General features: G+C 39.4%; 1 protein-coding gene across 3 annotated transcripts in view; it reads right to left on the reverse strand.

Moving 5' to 3' along the window:
- MYPN (myopalladin) overlaps positions 1-19,513 on the reverse strand; it is an 81,910-nt gene that overhangs the window by 10,745 nt on the left and 51,652 nt on the right. For 2 of the 3 annotated variants that reach the window (XM_082424399.1, XM_082424400.1), the window contains 7 exons: positions 10,770-10,991; positions 9,311-9,460; positions 8,314-8,396; positions 6,984-7,110; positions 5,557-5,764; positions 3,828-3,993; positions 518-651 (listed from right to left, as the gene is read on the reverse strand). In XM_082424399.1, coding sequence (XP_082280525.1) covers positions 518-651; positions 3,828-3,993; positions 5,557-5,764; positions 6,984-7,110; positions 8,314-8,396; positions 9,311-9,460; positions 10,770-10,991 — 1,090 coding nt within the window. Of the gene's footprint in view, positions 1-517; positions 652-3,827; positions 3,994-5,556; positions 5,765-6,983; positions 7,111-7,173; positions 7,890-8,313; positions 8,397-9,310; positions 9,461-10,769; positions 10,992-19,513 lie in introns of those variants that run through there. The other variant, XM_082424401.1, reaches the window with a different exon arrangement.

Below are 19,513 nucleotides of genomic sequence, written 5' to 3' on the forward strand. Positions count from 1 at the left end.
TGGAAAATTCTGCTGGGTGGAGGTATGGCTGGGGAATGACGCGCAGTGGGGAGGGAGTTACAGTGGGTGACCCATGGCAGCAAGGAGATGGCCTGAAGATGCTGGGTAATTAAAAGTACAAGCGCATGTACACTCTGAAGTAGTTGTAACTCCTAGTATTAGAAGTACAGAAAAATTAACCTCTTTTGGAAGAAGATTAACCTTATAGTGAAATGAAAGAGTGTACAAAAGCCTGAGGTGACTAGGATAAAATGACTTTAAAAATCCATCTCTTAAGCACTAAAATATGATCTAACCAATTCATTTATGAAAACATACTACACCTATCCTAAAAGAAAAAAGATTTTTTTGGCCACGCCCTGCGGCTTGCGGGATCTCAGTTCCCCGACCAGGGACTGAACCGGGGCCTAGTCAGTGAAAGCTCCAAGTTCTAACCACTGGACGACCAGAGAATTCCCCGCAAAAATATTTTTAAGCTCCCTGTCACAGACGGATCAACCGATGCCATTACACTTACCGTATATATCCAACCTGGCAGTGCATGACACGATGCCAGCTTCATTCTTGGCTGACAATGTGTACCATCCAGCGTCTGATTTCTTGGCTGGCTGAATGAGGAGGCAGACATACCCAGTTGTGTCCTGGTGCATGCTGGAGAAAAGAAAGAATATATCCGTATTGTATCTGGGGGCAGAAGCGGCCTTGTCGAGTTTAGGGCTCCGGGAAACTCGGGCAAATCAGCCAGTGCAGTGCTTCTCCTCCCCTCCCTGACCCTAGCAGGAGGGAAGGGGATTCAGCTTTAAGCAAGCATCAGAGGCAAGCTTGAAGGTGGAAAGAAGAGGCTCAATAGCCATGGCGGAGACCTGTTCTTGACCTCTCCACTCTCCTCCCAGGAGGACTCCCACTTGTCACAACCAAAGTACAGAAAAAATCTCTTTTCCGAACCAGGCTGGACATTGCAAGAACTTTGTAAAAAAGCTAGGGGAGAGTAGACCAAAACGAGAGGCCAGAGATGGATGAACTGTTAGCATGGATGGGGTCTTTTCTTTCCTTCCTTCCTTCCTTCCTTCCTTCCTTCCTTCCTGCCTGCCTGCCTGCCTGCCTGCCTGCCTGCCTGCCTTCCTGCCTTCCTTCCTTCCTAATTGAAGTATCGTCGATTTACAATGCTGTGTTAGTTTCTGGTGTACAGCAAAGTGATTCAGTTATACATATAACTTTTTCAGATTCTTCTCCATTATAGATTTATTACAAGGTACTGAATACTGTTCCCTGTGCTATACAGTAGGGCCTTGTTGTTTATCTATTTTATATATAGTAGTGTGTATCTGTTAATCCTAAGCTCCTAATTTATCCCTCCCTCCACCCTTTCCCCTTGGGTAACATTAAGTTTTCTATGTCTGTGTGTCTATTTCTGTTTTGTAAATAAGTTCATTTGTATCATTTTTTTAGATTCCACATATAAGCGATATCATATGATATTTGTCTTTCTCTGTCTGACTTACTTCACTTAGTATGATAATCTCTAGGTCCATCCATGTTGCTGCGAATGGCATTATTTCATTCTTTTTTATGGGTGAGTAATATTCCATTGTGTGTATGTATGTATGTGTGTGTGTGTATATATATATATGTGTGTATATATATATATATATATACACACCACAACTTCTTTATCCATTCATCTGTTGATGGACACTTAAGTTGCTTCCATGTTTTGGCTATTATAAATAGTGCCGCTGTGAACATTGGGGTGCATGTATCTTTTTGAATTAGAGTTTTTGTTTTTTCTGGATATATGCCGAGGAGTGGGATTGCTGGATCATATGGTAACTCTATTTTTAGTTTTTAAAGGAACCTCCATACTGTTCTACATAGTGGCTGCACCAGTTTACATTCTCACCAACAGTGTAGGAAGGTTCCCTTTTCTCCACACCCTCTCCATCATTTATTATTTTTAGACTTTTTGATGATGGTCATTCTGACTGGTGTGAGGTGATACCTCATTGTAGTTTTGATTTGAATTTCTTTAATAATTAGCAGTGTTGAGCATCTTTTCATGTGCCTGTTGGCCATCTGGCTGTGTTCTTTGAAGAAATGTCTATTTAGGTCTTCTGCCCAGTTTTTGATTGGGTTGTTTGTTTTTTGATATTGAGCTGTATGAGCTGTTTGTATATTTTGGAAATTAAGCCCTTGTTGGTCGCATTGTTTGCAAATATCTACTCTCGTTCTGTAGGTTTTCATTTCATTTTGTTTATGGTTTCCTGTGCTTTGCAAAAGCGTGTAAGTTTCATTAGGTCCCATTTGTTTATTTTTGCTTTTATTTCTACAGTATTTCCTTGGGAGACTGACCTAAGAAAACATTGGTATGATTTATGTCAGTGAATGTTTTGCCTATGTTCTCTTCTAGGAGTTTTATGGTGTCATGTCTTATATTTAAGTCTTTAATCCATTTTGAGTTTATTTTTGTGTATGGTGTGAGTGAGTGTTCTAACTTCATTGATTTACATGCGGCTGTCCAGCTTTCCCAACGCCACTTGCTGAAGAGACTGTCTTTTCTTCATTGTATATTCTTGCCTCCTTTGTCGAAGATTAATTGGCTCTAGGTGTGTAGGTTTATTTCTGGGCTCTCTATTCTGTTCCACTGATCCATATGGCTGTTTTTGTGCCAATACCACGCTGGGATATCCAAGAGCATGGGCTATCTTTCCATTTCTTTGTAGCATCTTCAGTTTCCTTTATCAGTGTTTATAGTTCTCAGCATATAAGTCTTTCACTTCCTTGGTCAGGTTTATTCCTAAGTATTTTGTTTTTTTTGATACAATTTTAAAATGGATTGTTTTTCTTTACTTTCTCTTTCTGATATTTCATTGTTAGTGTGAAGAAATGCAACAGATTTCTGTATGTTAATCTTGTATCCTGCTACCTTGCTGAATTTGTTTATCAGTTCTAATAGTTTTTGTATGCAGTCTTTAGGGTGGAGGGGGTATTTCTTAATATATCCAACTGGGCATGTGCAGCATTTAGCTTAATACAGTTCAGGAGCAAATCAGCATGTTCCTTCCTTCTGTTTTCTCTATGTCAGTAGTTCTTAACTAACCTTGACTGCATATTGCAATCCTAGATAATTACACCAGAATTTCAGGCTGTGTTTGACACGTTTCATTAATTTACACTGAAGTGTTAACTCAAGAATATTCTCTGTTTTTGCTTATATTTTACCAGAGAAAAATCCTGACCTATATGTACATAGACTTTTTTAGATGCCCAAATTCTGTAAAACCCAATATTTTCTAGGACAAATTCAGTTTACTGTGAAGAAATAATTCTCAGTAGCAATTTCTGTACATAAGCCGCCTTTGTAGCATAAAACCAAAATGGCAAAGAATGAAGGATGGTTAGGGAGAATTAAGGAAAGCTCCCACTTTAAGAAACTGTATCCTTAAAGTTACTTAAAAAACAGCCATGTAGTGATGGATGGAGAAGGAGTATTACTTTAATATTTTATTTTGCTTTACTTTATTTTAGCTTTTTACCGTCAAAAGGTTTTCTGTGTGCTAATATGACTGAAGACACATGACAAAAAATAGGCACGATCTTTATAAATTCCTCATACCTTTTTAAGCTTAAAAATTAAGGTTTTAAAACTGTGGGACATGTGTACAATGCACTACCCCTCAGCAACAGAAAGGAATAAATTCTTGATAAGCGCAGTAACGTGTGAAACAGATACATTATGCTAAGTGGAAGAAACCAGATTCAAAAGGCTACAGACTTATTTGGGCGGCCTGACAAGCCTCACTGAACTTGACCGAGGGTGGAGGCTGTACCTGATCCTGTCTCTGGTGAAGGGGATGGTCTCGTTGCCTTTCTTCCAGTAGAACACAGGTGGAGGCATGCCTATGACGCGGCACTCCAGTCTCACCGGGTGGCCTTCGGGAACACCGCTGTTCTGCAGTTTCTCCAGGATTACAGGCGCTTTCTTCACTTCTTTGGCTGAATGAGAGAAGGGCAGTCAGTGCTAGTTTGAAGAGTAAGTGCCTTGGGGTCCATGCCTCAAACAAATTACAGTTCTGGAGTCTAGCAGAGTGAGCACCTACCCACCTTTACCTCTTCTTTAGAACACTTCTCAAGCCTCGTAGTGAAGATCACTGCCTTGATAAAAGCTCCGGAAATGAAGCTTGATAAAAAAGAAATGAGGAAACTGTCTCTGCCTATCTTATGAGGGACTACGCTCAAGGATTTGGGTCACACACATGGGATGCATATGGTAGGTGTGGAATTGAGGGAGTTTCTTTTATTGCTCAGCAGTAAACTTTGAGAAACAATATATGTACTAAATATATCTTTTTTTTCTTTTTTAGAGGAGTTTATTTTGTAGAAGATATATTAATTTTCCCTCAACTTTTTATCTTGAAAAATTTTATAGCTACAGTAAAGTTGAAAGAAATATACTATTTTAAAAAAACCACACACACAAATTATGCTTCCTAAGGAGGCTTTTTCCCCCCACAGAACCAATTAAGGCAAAGCTACCTCATATCTCAGGGTTCCCTAGTCAATAGCAAAATAGTGGGAAAAAAGTAAAAGCTGCAATCAACGTATCCTTGCAGGATGAGCTTTTCCTACTCTGTTGGTGAGATGGAATTAAGGATGAGAAAAAGAAAAAACTATACTGAGGAGACAGCTACTAGCTTAGAGAGAGGATTAGCATTCTGAAGCTACCCTGATTTCCTTCAGGGGCCATACGAGGGTGGGAGAAAGCCCAGCACAAGATTTCATACATTCTGAAATCTAATTCTGGCTGGACTACTGCCCCGAGGGTCTGGCACCTCCCAGGTGACAATGACTTTTTGTCCTTATCTGTGACAGTGTTTTGTTCACATCATCTTATAAGGTTAGGGTTTGTTTGTTTAGTTATAGATTCAAGTGCCTTCCACGTTCCAGGCACTGAGTCAGACATCAGAGATACACGGAAGAACAAGTCAGAATCTCTGACCTCAGAGGCTCATGGTGTCTTCAGGGAGGCAAAAGGGAAAATAGTTACACCGAAGCCACCAGTGCTGTAAGAGTCTCTCCTTTACTAAGTGCTATGGAAACAGAGGAGGATGTAACCTGGTGGATCCACTGTGCCTTTGTGGTGACATTTGAATTAAGTCTTAGAGAATGAGTAGGAGGTTGCTAGGCAAAGAAGGGCATTCCATGTAGAGGGACCACAGATGCAAAGGCATGGAAGCTTGGGGTGGGGGGGAGACCCTGGAGTGTTCCAGGAGTGATGAGCTTGTAGGGCAAGTGACCTGAATTTGTGATAGTCAATTGGTAATTACAATGACTACCATTTATTGCAAGCATGATATACACAAAGTACCATATTATGTTTTTAGCTTACTGATATGTTTTCGAAAGCAACGTAGGAAACATGGCCCTTATTACAGTGAAGGAGAAACTAAGATGAGACTCGGTGGGGCAAAGGACTAAGGAATTACATCAGAGGCTCTGCATGTTTCCGCAATCACTTTGGAGGGAGTTCTGTTTAGGGGTCCCAGCAGCAAACCTTACCTACTACAGTGAGGTCCAGACTAAAGGAATTCTGTCCTGTTTTGTTGGTAGCAACGCAGGTGTAGGTCCCTGCGTCACGTTGAGTGAGCGGGTCAATGAGCAAAGAGTGGACTCCGGTCTCCCTGACCAGCATCATGTGGGAGGTGTCGGGGAGCACAGGCTGGCCATTGAGCAGCCACGTCAGCTCCGGAGGCGGTAAGCCACTCACCTAACAAACAACAGGACAGATGAGGCAAATGACAGACTGAGGACAGACAGATTTATTTGGTGGCTGAATTCTTCATCCTTGTCTGGCACCACATCGATAGTGACAGAACGTCAGTGCTGAGAAGCCTCTCCTCAGGAACATCGGGACAAGAGGGGTCTAGGTGGGTGGCCGTATGCATTTAAACTGTATAGTATTTGGACCCCAATTCAGGTCATGATTCTATTCTAGATTAGAATGAATAAGAATTAAAAAGCTAAATAGATAGATAAAATAGGCCTGTGGGATCAGTTTCAGAGATATTGCTTACATACCTAATAAGCAAGAGGTAGCCAAGGAAGGCACAGACATTAAACCAGCGTTCTCAAAGCTGGCTGTGTGTCATAATCACATGAGGAGTATTTGACAATCCTGATGCCCACTTACTATATTAAATCAGAATCTTTGGGGATGGGACCCAGTCATGGGTGTCTTTTAGGGTTTAGGGTGGAAGAAGTTAATCCCAAATATTATTTAGGTAACTAATGGGAGAGCAAGAACCACCTAGAGAAGTGGATTCTATAAATGCTTAACCTTAAGCCTTTACTAATTTGTGTCTAAATCTCCATAGCATTCTACATCGTTCGGACAGAAGGGGTGACTTCAGTTACTGTTCATACTGAGAAATATTCATACTGTTCAACTGAACCTAGTTTCTGGTGGAAGAGTTAGAATGTAGACTAGCTAAAGGTGATGGATGTTGACTAGTAAGAGAAATCAGCTTCTGTTTTCATAAACTGCCTTGGAGCCATCTTTTCATGACTATAATTTTTTCAAAGGCTGTACCTCACAGCAATTCACTTCAAGGATGAAAACATCATCCTTATGCCTTTATGGTAATAAAGACCTTCCAGGTACCATATGGAAAGTGTCTGAATTACATCACCTCTTTGGTTGTCTTTACAAGCATAGAGTTAACTTGGTACAGTATCAGTGTAATTTTTATTAAGATATAAACACTTAAAGATTTTATGAAATACTTTTGTCTGGTATTAAATGCTCCAAAAAGAACCTTGTGGGCAAAAAAGTGCTCTCTCTCTCTCTCTCTCTCTCTGTTCCTCAGTCCCCTTTCCCCGAAAAAACAACAACCATAAAACAAATACAAACAAAAATAGGTGCATACAAACAAACAAATACAAAATATGAACAGATTTGGAACCAAGAATGGTGTACTAGAGTCTACCTTACAGTCCAGGCGACAGAGGCGCCCCTCGTGAGCTACCATATCCCCAGGAGCCTGCAGGAAATGTGGTCGGAAAAATCGTTCCTGTAGGGGCTCTTTGTCTCTTTCTTGCGCTCGGGACCTTACTCTAAAACAGCAAGCATGTTCAGGCATTACCCACAGAAACCGCTTCAGAACTTATGACAGTATAGACATTTAGGCATGGCTCTCGGGCCCGGAGAAAGATTTTTTTGGGGGGTGGGGGTGGCTGGACCATGAAGGGATAATAAATAATAGTGTGGAGCTGATGTAAAAAGCAAAGTACTAAGCATCTCACCCACTGTAGGGTTATCTTGTGAGATCTGTAATCAAATAATCAGGCTTTAGCTTCTTTCTCTCTGAAGTCATTCTGGGTTAAGTGACTCAGCTCCCCTTGCCTTGGGTTTGACCAGTTGTTCAGAAGTTTCAGAATAAACAAATCAGTATTCAATCTGAACCTCAAATGAGAGCCAAAAGAGAAGTCCTGTTTATCACCCAGAACAAGGCAGCTGCAATCCTTGTGTCTCTGAGTAATACAATTTAACCTGACTAATAAATTATGTCAGACCATTAAAGATGATCATGAACTTAAACTGGTTAAGACTGACCACAGTAACAGCTGTTCTTGAAGAAGGGAAAAAAAAAAAAAAAAAAAAAAAACTGAAGGAGAAGGTAGAGTTGCAATGGTGGTAAAATACTGTATCTGAAACATGGGTCACTATTTTTGTTCCTTTGGTAAGTCTAATGTAATTCATCCATGTTAGCAACTATGAAATGCTTTGCTAAGACTCTGTGGCACCACCAAGACTCAAGAGAAAGCCAGGCTCTTTCTTCTTAGTGTTTAGTAAAATCGGAGAGGAGGAAAGTCAGTTGCTGTGTTGGAGACAGCTGTTATATTGGAGACAATAACAACAACAGAAATCTTTTATCAGTATGCATATACTCATTAACGGTTTCTGTTTTTTAAAGACAAGGTAATTTAATTCAGAGAGTCTGATTTATATATTATGTGCACAGGTGCTACTGATGGTTGCAATTTTTGAACCATTAAAAGTGTGCCGTGGACCAACACTTCTCATATTTCATGCGCTTATGAATTACCTGGGGATCTTATTAAAATGTAGATTCTGATCAGTATGTCTGGGTGGGGCTTGGGATTCTGCATTTGCAACAAAAGCTCCCAAGTGATGCTGATGCTGCGGGTGGAGGACTACACATTAGTCGACAATCTGTAGACCAGATACTTCAGTGCTCATTGTGGTGGGTGGCTGCTTGGGAGGGGCTAGAGAAGGGAGATTCTTACTGTCTTTACCTGTGAGACTGACCAGCAGCTGTTAGTCGACTTCGAAGGGGCAAACCTTGTACCATCAAGTGGCCAGAACAGCTGATTCTCCCCTGAGAAACAGAAAATGAAGGAGATTAAAATAAAAACAATTCCACATTTTTTTTCAGTACATATACATTCTTATGGACCAGAACATTATGAACTTTTTGGCTATTATGAGTTTTTTGTGTGTGTGTGTGTGAGGGGGGATGAAAACAATATAACTCCTTAAATCACTGTTAATATTCCAGGGGAAACGATTTTTAAGAATATTGTGACTTTCATTTTTAAGCCGAGAAATGAACAGACATAAATGTAAAAAAACTTGAATTCTTGTGCACTTAACATTATTTGTAGGCACATGCAGAAATCATGGTCAAGTATTTTTATACTTTCCTCAATAGAAGTTATCTTCAAAACTAACATTTTAATAGGAGGAGTGGGTGAGTAGAAATTATAGTTCTGTACCTCCTATTCTAAAAGTAATTGAAGATATTTATTCTGCCATATCTTTAAGGGGAATTTTAAGTCTTGGTCTCTTCAGAAAAGGAAAGTGAAAGATTATGGCTTTCCAACTTTTACCAAAAAAAATTTTTTTTATGAGTGAGGGATATTCACAAGTGATTTGCTTATTCTCTAAAGAACAAAAAATAGCAAATCATTCTTTGATAGAATAATTTGTTGACTCTTCAAGAGAGTCAGTGAGTTGATCAAAACAAGATTTACTCCAGTAGTTCTGGGGCATATACTTAGTGAATAGATACTACTAATGTCCTTTGACAAAGGCTGAAGGGTGGCGTGACCCATCAGTGGCTAAGTGGTCTTGTAAGTTGTGATACTGTGCTCCAGTTACACACAGTCTCTATGCTCCTTATTCATTTTCCTCAGAAATCCTTAGTAACTTGCACTTCTCAAGGTTTATTCGCAATGACATGAACCGCTCCTTCCTCAGAGTGCAGTACAGCGCGGAACCCTGCGTCTCCACCTGGGGGTTGGCCGCCATGATGGTGTAGTTGCCGTCGTCATCGCCGGTGGTGGAGTCAATGTGCAGAGAACACGTCCCATCTCCTTCTCGCCTCATTTTGAAGTGCTCATTTCTTTTTGAAATCTGCTTCCCATCTTTGAACCAGTAAACCTGAAATGAAAAATAATCAAGGAGAGTATACACTGTTCTGTACATCTTTTTTTTTGGCTGCACCATGCAGCATGCACGATCTTAGTTCCCTGATCAGGGATGGACCCTGTGCCCACTGCATTGGGAGCGTGGAGTCTTAACCGCTGGACCACAAGGGGAGTCCCTGTTCTGTACATCTTAGAGGATAATGATACAAGGAGTAGGATAAGGCAAGGATCGATTGCCATCTCTACAACTAGTAACCCATCCCTTATAAAAGACTTAGAAAAAAATTTTTAAACATATTACAAATGACAGTATAATATGCTCCTCCACTTGTACATATACAATATTTAAGTAAGAAATTATGTATAATTTAGGATTGAGAAAAAACTTTTGACTATTTTTATTATATTTATAATTACTTAAAAAGCCACCCTAAGGACCAGAAATGTCTTCAGAGGCAAAATAATTAAAACCGGGAGCCTGGAACTTTTCCTATTATCCTTTTACAAACTCAAGTCTCCTGAAGTCCGAGATCTCAGGGCCTCGAATAGCTGACCTTACTTGAAAGGATAGTATGGTTTATTATACCAAATGGAATGAGGCCAGGATTCACTTGCTAAATTTCTCCTCTGACTAAACTTTAAGTATACATAGTTTTCAAGTTAAGTTCTGCGTGTATCAAGGAGATCTCTCAAAGACAGGGGAGTTAAAGTACTGGTTGCAGCTGCCCTTCTCTACATTTCCTGGTTACCTAATCATACATACTAGCGCCATGTTAATGTTTGTGAAAGTAGGTTGGATAGGTTCCCTGCTGTAGGCATACTGGGTGTAAATCCTTCTCTCGCTGACTGCCAAAAAGTCTGGTGACTCGTAAGATTTTTCAGCAGCCAGTGATAACGATACGACATTTTCAGCATTTACCAACCTAACAGTAATAATACAAATATAGCTCACTTTGTACAACAGGCAGGCTGTAGATTTTCAGTAGATGTTAAATAGAAAGAAAAGTATCAGTTTGGTGAGTTTGATGGTTGAGAGAATCAATAGCCCAAAATAGAGGATCATGACTAAGACATTTATTGTCAACTTTTATAAAAATTTTAACTTACCCATAAGTTATCTGATTTGGTTTTTGCCTGGCTATTTAATGATTCTATTCCTGATTGTATCTTTTTAGTCAGATTACTTGGGCTTTGTTAATTTTCTGGTATTGATTTTCATTCCCTCTGTAGATACTTCACTACAGTCTGGTAAGACTTTCTTGAAGGCACTGTCTGTAGTTTTGCACTGTTGGTTAGCCAACTGGCTGGTCATCTTCCCCTACCTTTGGGACAGGTATCCCAACAATTTTACAGGTGAATGTCACTGGAGAGCCTTCGGTGACCCGGAAGTGCTTGAGTCTTTTGTCAAAGATGGGAGCAATACACTTGCCCGTGGGGATCTCATCATGTTGGATCTCATCATCTGATTCATCAACAGGGGTGCGTTCCAAGCGAAACTCTATTTCATTCATCAGCCTCTGCTCAAAGCTTGAAATTTTGTACTCCTGTCAAAATGGCAAACATGTTTTAATTTCAATTTCTGTGGGTGAGGAAGAATGTGTCCATCAATATAATGTGAGGATGAAACTTTTTAAGATTCAAATGTTAGATTTACATTGTGGAACCTCAGTAAACCAGGCATGTTCCATTTCCAGTTCCTCATCATGGAGCACTGAAGCAGATTTGTGTTTCTACTACAATCCCAAACTGTCCTAGTGAACCCTGATTCCTCACCTTCAGCATGGAGCCCCGGTAGAATATTGTAGGGAATGGAATGAAGATGGAATATAATTTTTGTAGCTACTAATGGTGTCCATTTCAATATGTAGAGCTGCCTATGTGGTATTTTGGCAAAATTATTGTGAACTGCATTCTGATACATGCCTGCATCACCAGCTTCCTGTCTCTACTAGACATTCCCATCTGCATACTTGAGGAAAACTTGTCTTGAATAAATCTCCCTTGACCCCATGTCTGCTTACACTGTGTCTCTGCTGCCCTCACAACGAAGCTATTTGAAATAATTTTCTATTGTTATAGCCTCATTTCCTTGTTGCCTGTTCTTTCACTAACATACTCCAATTAGGCTTGTGTTCTTATAGTTCCACTGAGATTGCTGCTGTCAGGGTCTTCACATTTGCCAGATCCACAGATAAGTTGTCACTTATCTGCTCTTACCTTTCCTGACCTCTCAGTAGCATTAGACACAGATGGCTACTTTATCCTTTTTGAAACATTTTTTTTCTGTTGGTTTCCATGACACCCTACTGGTTTTCCTTCTCTTCCCCTAGCTGGTCCTTATCAGTCTCCTTTACTAGCTCTTCCTCCTCTGCTCTAGGTGATCTCATCCAATCTCACAGCTTCAGATACCTTCTATATGCTGATGACTCCAAATCCATGTGTCTCAGCCTGGTCTCTCCCCAGAACTCATATACCCAATGATCTACTCTACATCATGAGAGTCATATACCCACCAGTATACTCTCTGTCATGGCTTGGGTGCCTCATGGGTGCACCCATGGACCAGCTTAGCATGGTCCAAACAACACGCACTTGATTTCTGTCCCCCAGGGAAGATACTCCTACCCTGCTCTTCCCCATCTTAGGAACTGGCACCACTCTTCATCCACTTGGTTAAGTGGTTAAGCTGGTGTTTCTCACATTACCAACCAGATTTTAAAAATACATTTTTTCAACCTGTACTCTTGTAAAATAAAATAAAATAAAAATGAATTACTAGAAAAATGAAATAGAAAAAGCATACAGATTATATTCAATAGACATAAAATTTCTCTGTCAAATGCTCTAGAAATTTCTTAATGGTTACTTTCAATTTCCGTACTTATCTCAAAGTAGAGAGATGACAGCTTGCAGACTGGCACAGGTCTAAGACCACACTTTGAGTGCACCAAGTTAACCTGAATCTAGAACTTATCCTGGATTACTCTGATTCCCTATCCTGCCCTATTCTATCAAGCTTAAGTGTCACCTCCCTAAAGCAACTTTCCCAGGCCACTTCATCTAAAGTAACTCCCAATTCTAATTCTCTACAGAGCATGGACTGCTATCTAGTGTTTTTCTTGTTTGTATATTGATTGAATGATTGAATATCTCTAAGCCTTAGAATGTTAGCATCAGAAAAACAGAGCTCTTGTCTGTCTTGCATCCCACTATATCAACCATATATGGAATAGTGAGTGCCTGCCACATGGCAGGTGCTCCATGAGTATCTGAAGAATGAAAGAATACATGAATGACATGGGGGCCGTCACTTGTTCCAACACTACTGTATCTTTGAGGAATCTGGAACCATGTGCTTGGGGTGAGGGTGAGCCCTTTGGTTAAACTTGTGACTCTAGTTAACCATAATTTTATGATTTAGGTAGGCCCCATGGAGATGGTACCAGGATGCCCCTGAAGTGGAATTTGGGAGCACATGGCCGATTTGCATCTGCCCCTAGTCACAGGCAGAGTAATTGAGTTCAGGACTCACGAGATATGTTCTCAAGCTATTAAATCACATCATTCATGTCCTCTAGCTATTGTCTTATACATATCATCGCCTGAATTTGTGCAGAATTGGAACTTAGGAAACACGGACACCAAATGTTTCTTGGTTTTAATTTCTTAGAACCAATTTTAAATCTTCCCTCTCAGCCTCATCTCAGACTGGGTAAACAAAATACATCTACAGCTCTTTCAGGGTAGAAAAATGATTAATCTCCAGTTAAGCGTATTAATTTTTAATCAGATAAACAAACTAATTAAAGTAAAAGATTGTTCACTTCTAATTTGAAACCTAATTTAGTTTAAAAGTATTAAGACCATTGTCTACATTTTGGGTTTTTTATTTTTAAAGTTAATACTTAAAGCTTCCAACTATCTACGTATTAGTTTGAACTATATGAAATTGCCATTTTTGAGGGTTAAAAGAGGTAAAATATCAGCAATTTCAAATTATTCAACCTAATACTATACAGCGAGTATATTTTCCCTAAATACATTAACTAATCCCACGAATTTGAAATGTTTCCTAGTCTTGACAGTTTAAAATCCCATAAGGAATATATTTTTCTTCTTTGTTGAATTGCATTCATGCTCCTAAATGGGTATTATTTTTCCTTTTAACAAATTTGTTTATTTTTTGGATGCTTAGGAATAAAACCAATGAGTCATTTTATTCTCTTACTATGTGAGGTAGGTGCTAAATAGCTTTATTATTTTAAAAATAATAGTCAAAAGCATAATTCATATAGTTTGCAAACCTCACACACAGATCCTGGAGTTCAGGATAACCCAGGCTTTTTGTGAGGGTGGCAAGAGGTCTTAGCTTCTTATGGCTTCTCATCTTGTTTCATTTAAGTCCCCAAATTCCCAATCCATTCCATACCGCCTCTAGCCACTATTTTAGTGGAGTCCTTGCTCCAAGCTAAAGAACCTTCTCTGCAGCTTCTCCTACTGCATGATGGGTGAAGGCTGGTAAGTTCCTGGCTAATTACATTGTCAGAGTTATTATGGGGGGGGGGGGATGAATTCCTGAAATTCTATATTGAAAGTATGATCTAAGTTTTCCAAACAAGTATTACTGTACATTGTGGTAAGTTATGATTATATCTATACTTCAGGAACAAATGGGTGATATATAAGGCTTTTGAGCACTTGCCTGAGAATACAAATACCACATTGTCTCCATGTATTCCAAACAACTATTTTTAGGAACTTGATTTTACCAAGTTGGGACCTGATTTTATGGAATTTATAAATGTTTGAATTGATTTAACCAAAGGAACTATGGAAGCGATATGATGAAAATACGCACGTTTTGTTTTTCTGTAAGTGTACACCTGTTGGTTATATATTTACTATTCTACCAGTACTACAAGTTGGGAGGTGATGAAAACAGAACACTCAATGAGTTATCTAAAATATACTATTTGTAACTATGTACTGAGGATACAGTTGTATTCTACTGAGGCACCAAGATGAGTTAGATATCAAAAAACAAGTGAATTGGGAGACAAACTGTCCTCCAGAAATCTCAAAGCAGGTGCGTAAGGACAGGTTAGATGACTGATATTCTTCACCTTCATCAGAGATACAGAAGAGTCAGGAGGGAGAAAATCCAGTGAGAAGACTTTGCAAAGAGCTATTAATGTCTGTGAGCGTCCCACCTCCACCTCCACCCCCAGAGTACCTGCCTTTCACCTCCAGTCTATTGAGAGAGATTAAATAGACCCATTTGTAGTGTTTACTGTGTTCCTCCAGTGGATTGGTATCTGATTCCTGCCTAAAAAATCTAGAGTGAGGATTACAGTGTGTTTTTGTTGGTGGGCAAGCTGAAGGTTGCTTTCAGTGGCCCACACTCCTGCATTGTGTCAGGTCAGAGGACCTGTGATGGTTGCTGTCATACATATATGGGCCACATATGAGACAGAGCCAGTGTGGAGTCAGCTTTTGTCCCTCTGTGGCTGGGAAAGGAAGGAGTTGGGAACAGCAGTTAGTGAAGCAGGGGAGGAGGGAGTGAAAAAGAGAGAAGCTGGCCATACTTCCTTCCTGGCTTTAGATTTCCCATTTGTAGAGGTCCCTGGGGTGTGCGGTGTGAGGTGTGGATGGAGGCATTTGTGTGTGGGGTCTTATTTTTGAATAAGGATTGGGGTGTTGGTTACCATGAGGACTGGTCATTTTGTATTACTGGATCAAGATTGTATTTTGCAACAAAGTAAATGTAGAACCTTATATGAACTAAAATTGGTCAAAATGGTTTTGAGATTACCTCACATTTGAGATTGCCAGGAGAAGGATTAGCCCCACTAGATAAATGTAAAGGAATAAAGGGAGAAAAAAATAAAATTGCTTTTAAGATACAATTGTTGAAGGTACCAGTTATATGGTATAATGTATAAGTTACAGATGCACAACAAAATAAGAATACTGTAGGTCAAGGAGTTTCCATGAAAGATTTCATAAAATATTTGGGAAGTTGAACCTCAGGAACAAGGAAACCCATGTAACTGTGTGGCAGGGGTATGTGACCTGTTTCTAAAACAGTGAACCTTTACAACTGAGATGTTTACAAAGATGCACACCATCCCCAGAACAGGAATTCTTTTTTTTTTTTTTTTTTTGGTAGTGCTTTGCAACTAAGAGTTGGTTATCCCAAGGATAACTAATCCTCTTATACATAAATCAAGGTTGTCATTCCAAGTTGTGACTGATGGGGTTCAGATTTTGTAAGGACATTTGCAAACAAGCAATGTGTTTAAGTTAAATTTGAATGTGCTTTCTGCACTGTTCTGCACAAAGGTTGTACTACTGATCCTCTGTCAGCGGCTGTACACTTTGAATTTCCAGAACTGGATTTGGGCTGTGTTCTCCATTTTCCCTTGCCTTGTCCCCTTTGTGAGTAAAAGTAGGAGTTTCCACGTCAGCTGCTTGTAGGTGATGTCTGTGCTCAAAGGAGAGAATATTTTTCTGTGTAAATCTGGTCTGTATGGCAAGCAAGTCAAAGACATATGGCCCATCCTTTCCAGGCTTATGTTAAAGACCTTAAGTGAAAATGAGTTGCATAGAATTTCAGTTGCTCTACGAAAGAAAATGAAAAGCTAAAAAAATTACGTCAGAAGAGTATGCCACTTGAAAATATAATCCTTTTTTTTTTTTTTCTTTAAAGATAATCCTCTTAAGGCTGATAATTTGACAACTTGAGGCATTTGGTTTCTGGGACACATCTGCAGAAGTTTTCTTCAAATTGTCAGAGTGGTGGAGAGTGCTTTACTCCTGCTACGAACCGCAGTGTAATGACACAACCCAATCAGATATGGCATTGCCAGGGTTCCAAATTTCCAAAACGTGGGCCATGATCTGACACTCACTGCCCTGAGCATGCTGCTGGCTTCCTCTACTCTGGGTCTGAGTCTGGGCTTCAGGGGCAAATAATCAAATAGGATCAAACCAGCTGGAAGAGCCTGCCCAAAGGGCTCCCAATCAACTCTGGGTACAGTGTTCACTAGAAGAAGTTTTATGTGTTAGAGAAAGTATTCTCCTTTTGTTCCTGGGTGAGCCACAGTATGGACAGCAGATAAGAGATTCCTAGATTAACTTGGAGGTTAACCTACACAGAGGATGTCTTCTTTTATGATTTATCCAATACTACATGCTTCCTTCAATAGAAATAACCAGGCTTCATGGCTTACCCCCTGTCCCTGCTGCCAAATTCTTAGAATACTATAATAGGCGCTGGGGACACAGCATTCTATAAAACACACAATCTACCTTCAAGGAGGTTGCATAAAAATACTTTAAATCCAAATTCTGTCTTTAGGAATAAATAATTAGTAAGTGGTTCACAGATTTATTTTATACTTAAATGTTCAGTTAACACCAGAGTTTTGCTTAATTTCAGGGTGTTTTTTTAAAAAGGTTTTAGTGTGTTTTTAATCAACTTTTTAGTCAGTTGATTAAAATAGATTGTTATCATAGTAGATAGTGTCTATAATTAGGTATAATCAGAATCTCTATAGTTAAGTGAGGTATTTTCCATACAGATGCAACAAATCCAAAATTTTCTCCTTGGTCAAAAGTTTGGTTATCCTATCTGAAATTAATGTAAATCCCAAAGTTGTGAGCTAATTCAGCAGATATTCCCTGAGCACCTACTCTGGGACAGATACAGCAGGGGTGCAGCGATGAACAAGACCCCCTCCCCCACCCCCTGCCAATCCAGCTCCCAGGGAGCTTGTGACTGGTGCATCCTGGGTGGGCCCACAGCAGGTGACATGGGGACACTTCACTATTCCAGCACCCAGGGTCCTACAGTGCCCACGGTGAGCAACATAAGGCCAATGACTACGTTGAATTCTTATTAGAAAAGGAACAGATGGCAAGACTGTTTGCCCTCAAGAGAGAATTTTCATAAAGAATTCATGGTAAGAGATGAAAGAGGTAAGATTTAAATAGAAGAAATGACTAAGCAGTTTAGAGAAGAAGGAGATGAGAGGAAAAAAAGGCAGAGCAAGAATTAGGTACTTATTTTTCCCCCCTCTGTCATATAGGGCAGTATCTGGGAACCACAGACAGTTTTAATGAAGCTTTCATTTAAAAAATGGGAGGGAGGAGCAGAATAAAAAGATGGGAAAGTTTCCAGAGAAATGAGGTCAAGGAGGAAAGTTGAAATAAGACATTAAATGTGTGTGTGTGTGCGCTTTAGACATTAACAGTCACCAACTATTTACTGGGAGCAGAACGTCATACTAAGTCATGTATGCATTAAAATCATTGGTTATGAAGGTTCCATTACATTTTGTGTGATCCTGAGTCTGACCTCTCAGACTCACCTTGCTAACCTAAACCAATTGATGTCCAGTGAAGATCCACTGGTGGTGAACGATACCCTTCAAAATAAGAAATGATGCAGCCTAAAATCTACAAATCTCCACTTTTTCTCAGCAAATTTTCCTCTTCTTAACTTCCTCAATGGGCCACAGTACATTTAGACAGTTCTTCATGACTTTTCCACTGTCATTTCCCAAGGCAGCAATGGACAAAACAATATTATAATATGGTCATCATTTATTCCTCAAAACTTTCTCAGAATCAACATCTACCAACCTAATGCAAGCATTCCATCTCAGACAGCTCCTTAGTTTCCTGAATTGCATTTATGCAGCTTGGCTTTCATGATCCCTGGCCTAGAATGCTGTGTAAGATCAATTCTGTAATTAATATACCATAATAACGCTCAGAATAATAATTGTCAGAAGAACACGGATGTGTCACAGATATTTGGTATATAGTTTTCACTGAAATATGGAGAGGATTGAGATGCTTTTTGAGACTCCAAGTTCCTGCTGTTAGCCCTGAAGATAATTCATGATGGAGGTTTATTAAAGAGTTCTGCTGGGTTTATGGCACTCCACTCATGGAAGTTCATGTTTATATGTACTCACGTTTCAGGTAATTAAGAGAAAAACCCTACTTTCCCCTGAGTTGGGACAATGGATTAACATAGATCTACCTATAAAGTAACCATAAAAGTAAAATCAAACAGCCTGTGTGCTGACCTGGTATCATTTTTACAGGGTTCTAATTGCTCCCTGAGTTGTTAAAGACATAGGCTGAACACAGCTCTGATTTCAATGACACTTAGAAGGATTAACAGCCACAACTGTGATGACAGTATTATAGGAAAACAAATCTGTGCTAGACAGAGCAACATTTATGGGGCTTGGAGGTATTTGTCATAAACCTGCAAAAAGGCTGCAGAGTTTCAGGGAAAATGTGAAAGTGTCCTGGAGACCAGGGCTCTGGTTCTCATTCTACCACTGACAGTTTGACAACTGTGCTTCAGTTTCTCTATCTAGAAGGTGGAAGAGAAGAATAGTTGCCTTGGTGTTTGCCTCCCAGAAATATATGTAATTTGACGAAATAATACATGAAAAGTGTACTCGATTATGGCAAGCTTAAATATCCTGCTTCAAGACAATAATTTAAAGTCAATTTTAAAAAGCATTTTTAAGCTATTTTAAGCATTATTATTTTAAACATTTTAAGCATTACTTTCAAGAGAATCCACTCAGTAAAAATTGTCCAACATATAACACAATAGTAAAATACTGTATATCAATGGCTCCACTGGAAGTAAGAGATAGAAACATGAAGGAAAACAGCATATGGTCAGGGGAGTCTGGAACCTTGTTTCCAGGGGTCACTTATGTCACATATTCCACAATATTTGGTATATAGTTTTCACTGAAATTTTATGTTACACTTAAAATAGATTTTATCAGTTCCCACTTGGGGAAATAAACCAAGAGTTAGATTATTAAAATGTAAATCTGCATTTAAAAAATAACCACCTTACAAAAAGCAAAAATAAATGGCTCCAATAAAATACTTAGTCTTTCTTTTATGTGATGCTTACAGATGACTTTCCTTTTTCTCCTTCCGTGTAAACACTTACTAGAAAGCAGGGAGTTGTACAGGTTGAAACACAGGATATTGGCTAATGGCTGTTTCACGTGCTTCAACC

Source organism: Balaenoptera physalus, assembly GCF_965194825.1.
Source record: "Balaenoptera physalus genome assembly, chromosome: 14".
NCBI classification, from domain to species: domain Eukaryota; kingdom Metazoa; phylum Chordata; class Mammalia; order Artiodactyla; family Balaenopteridae; genus Balaenoptera; species Balaenoptera physalus.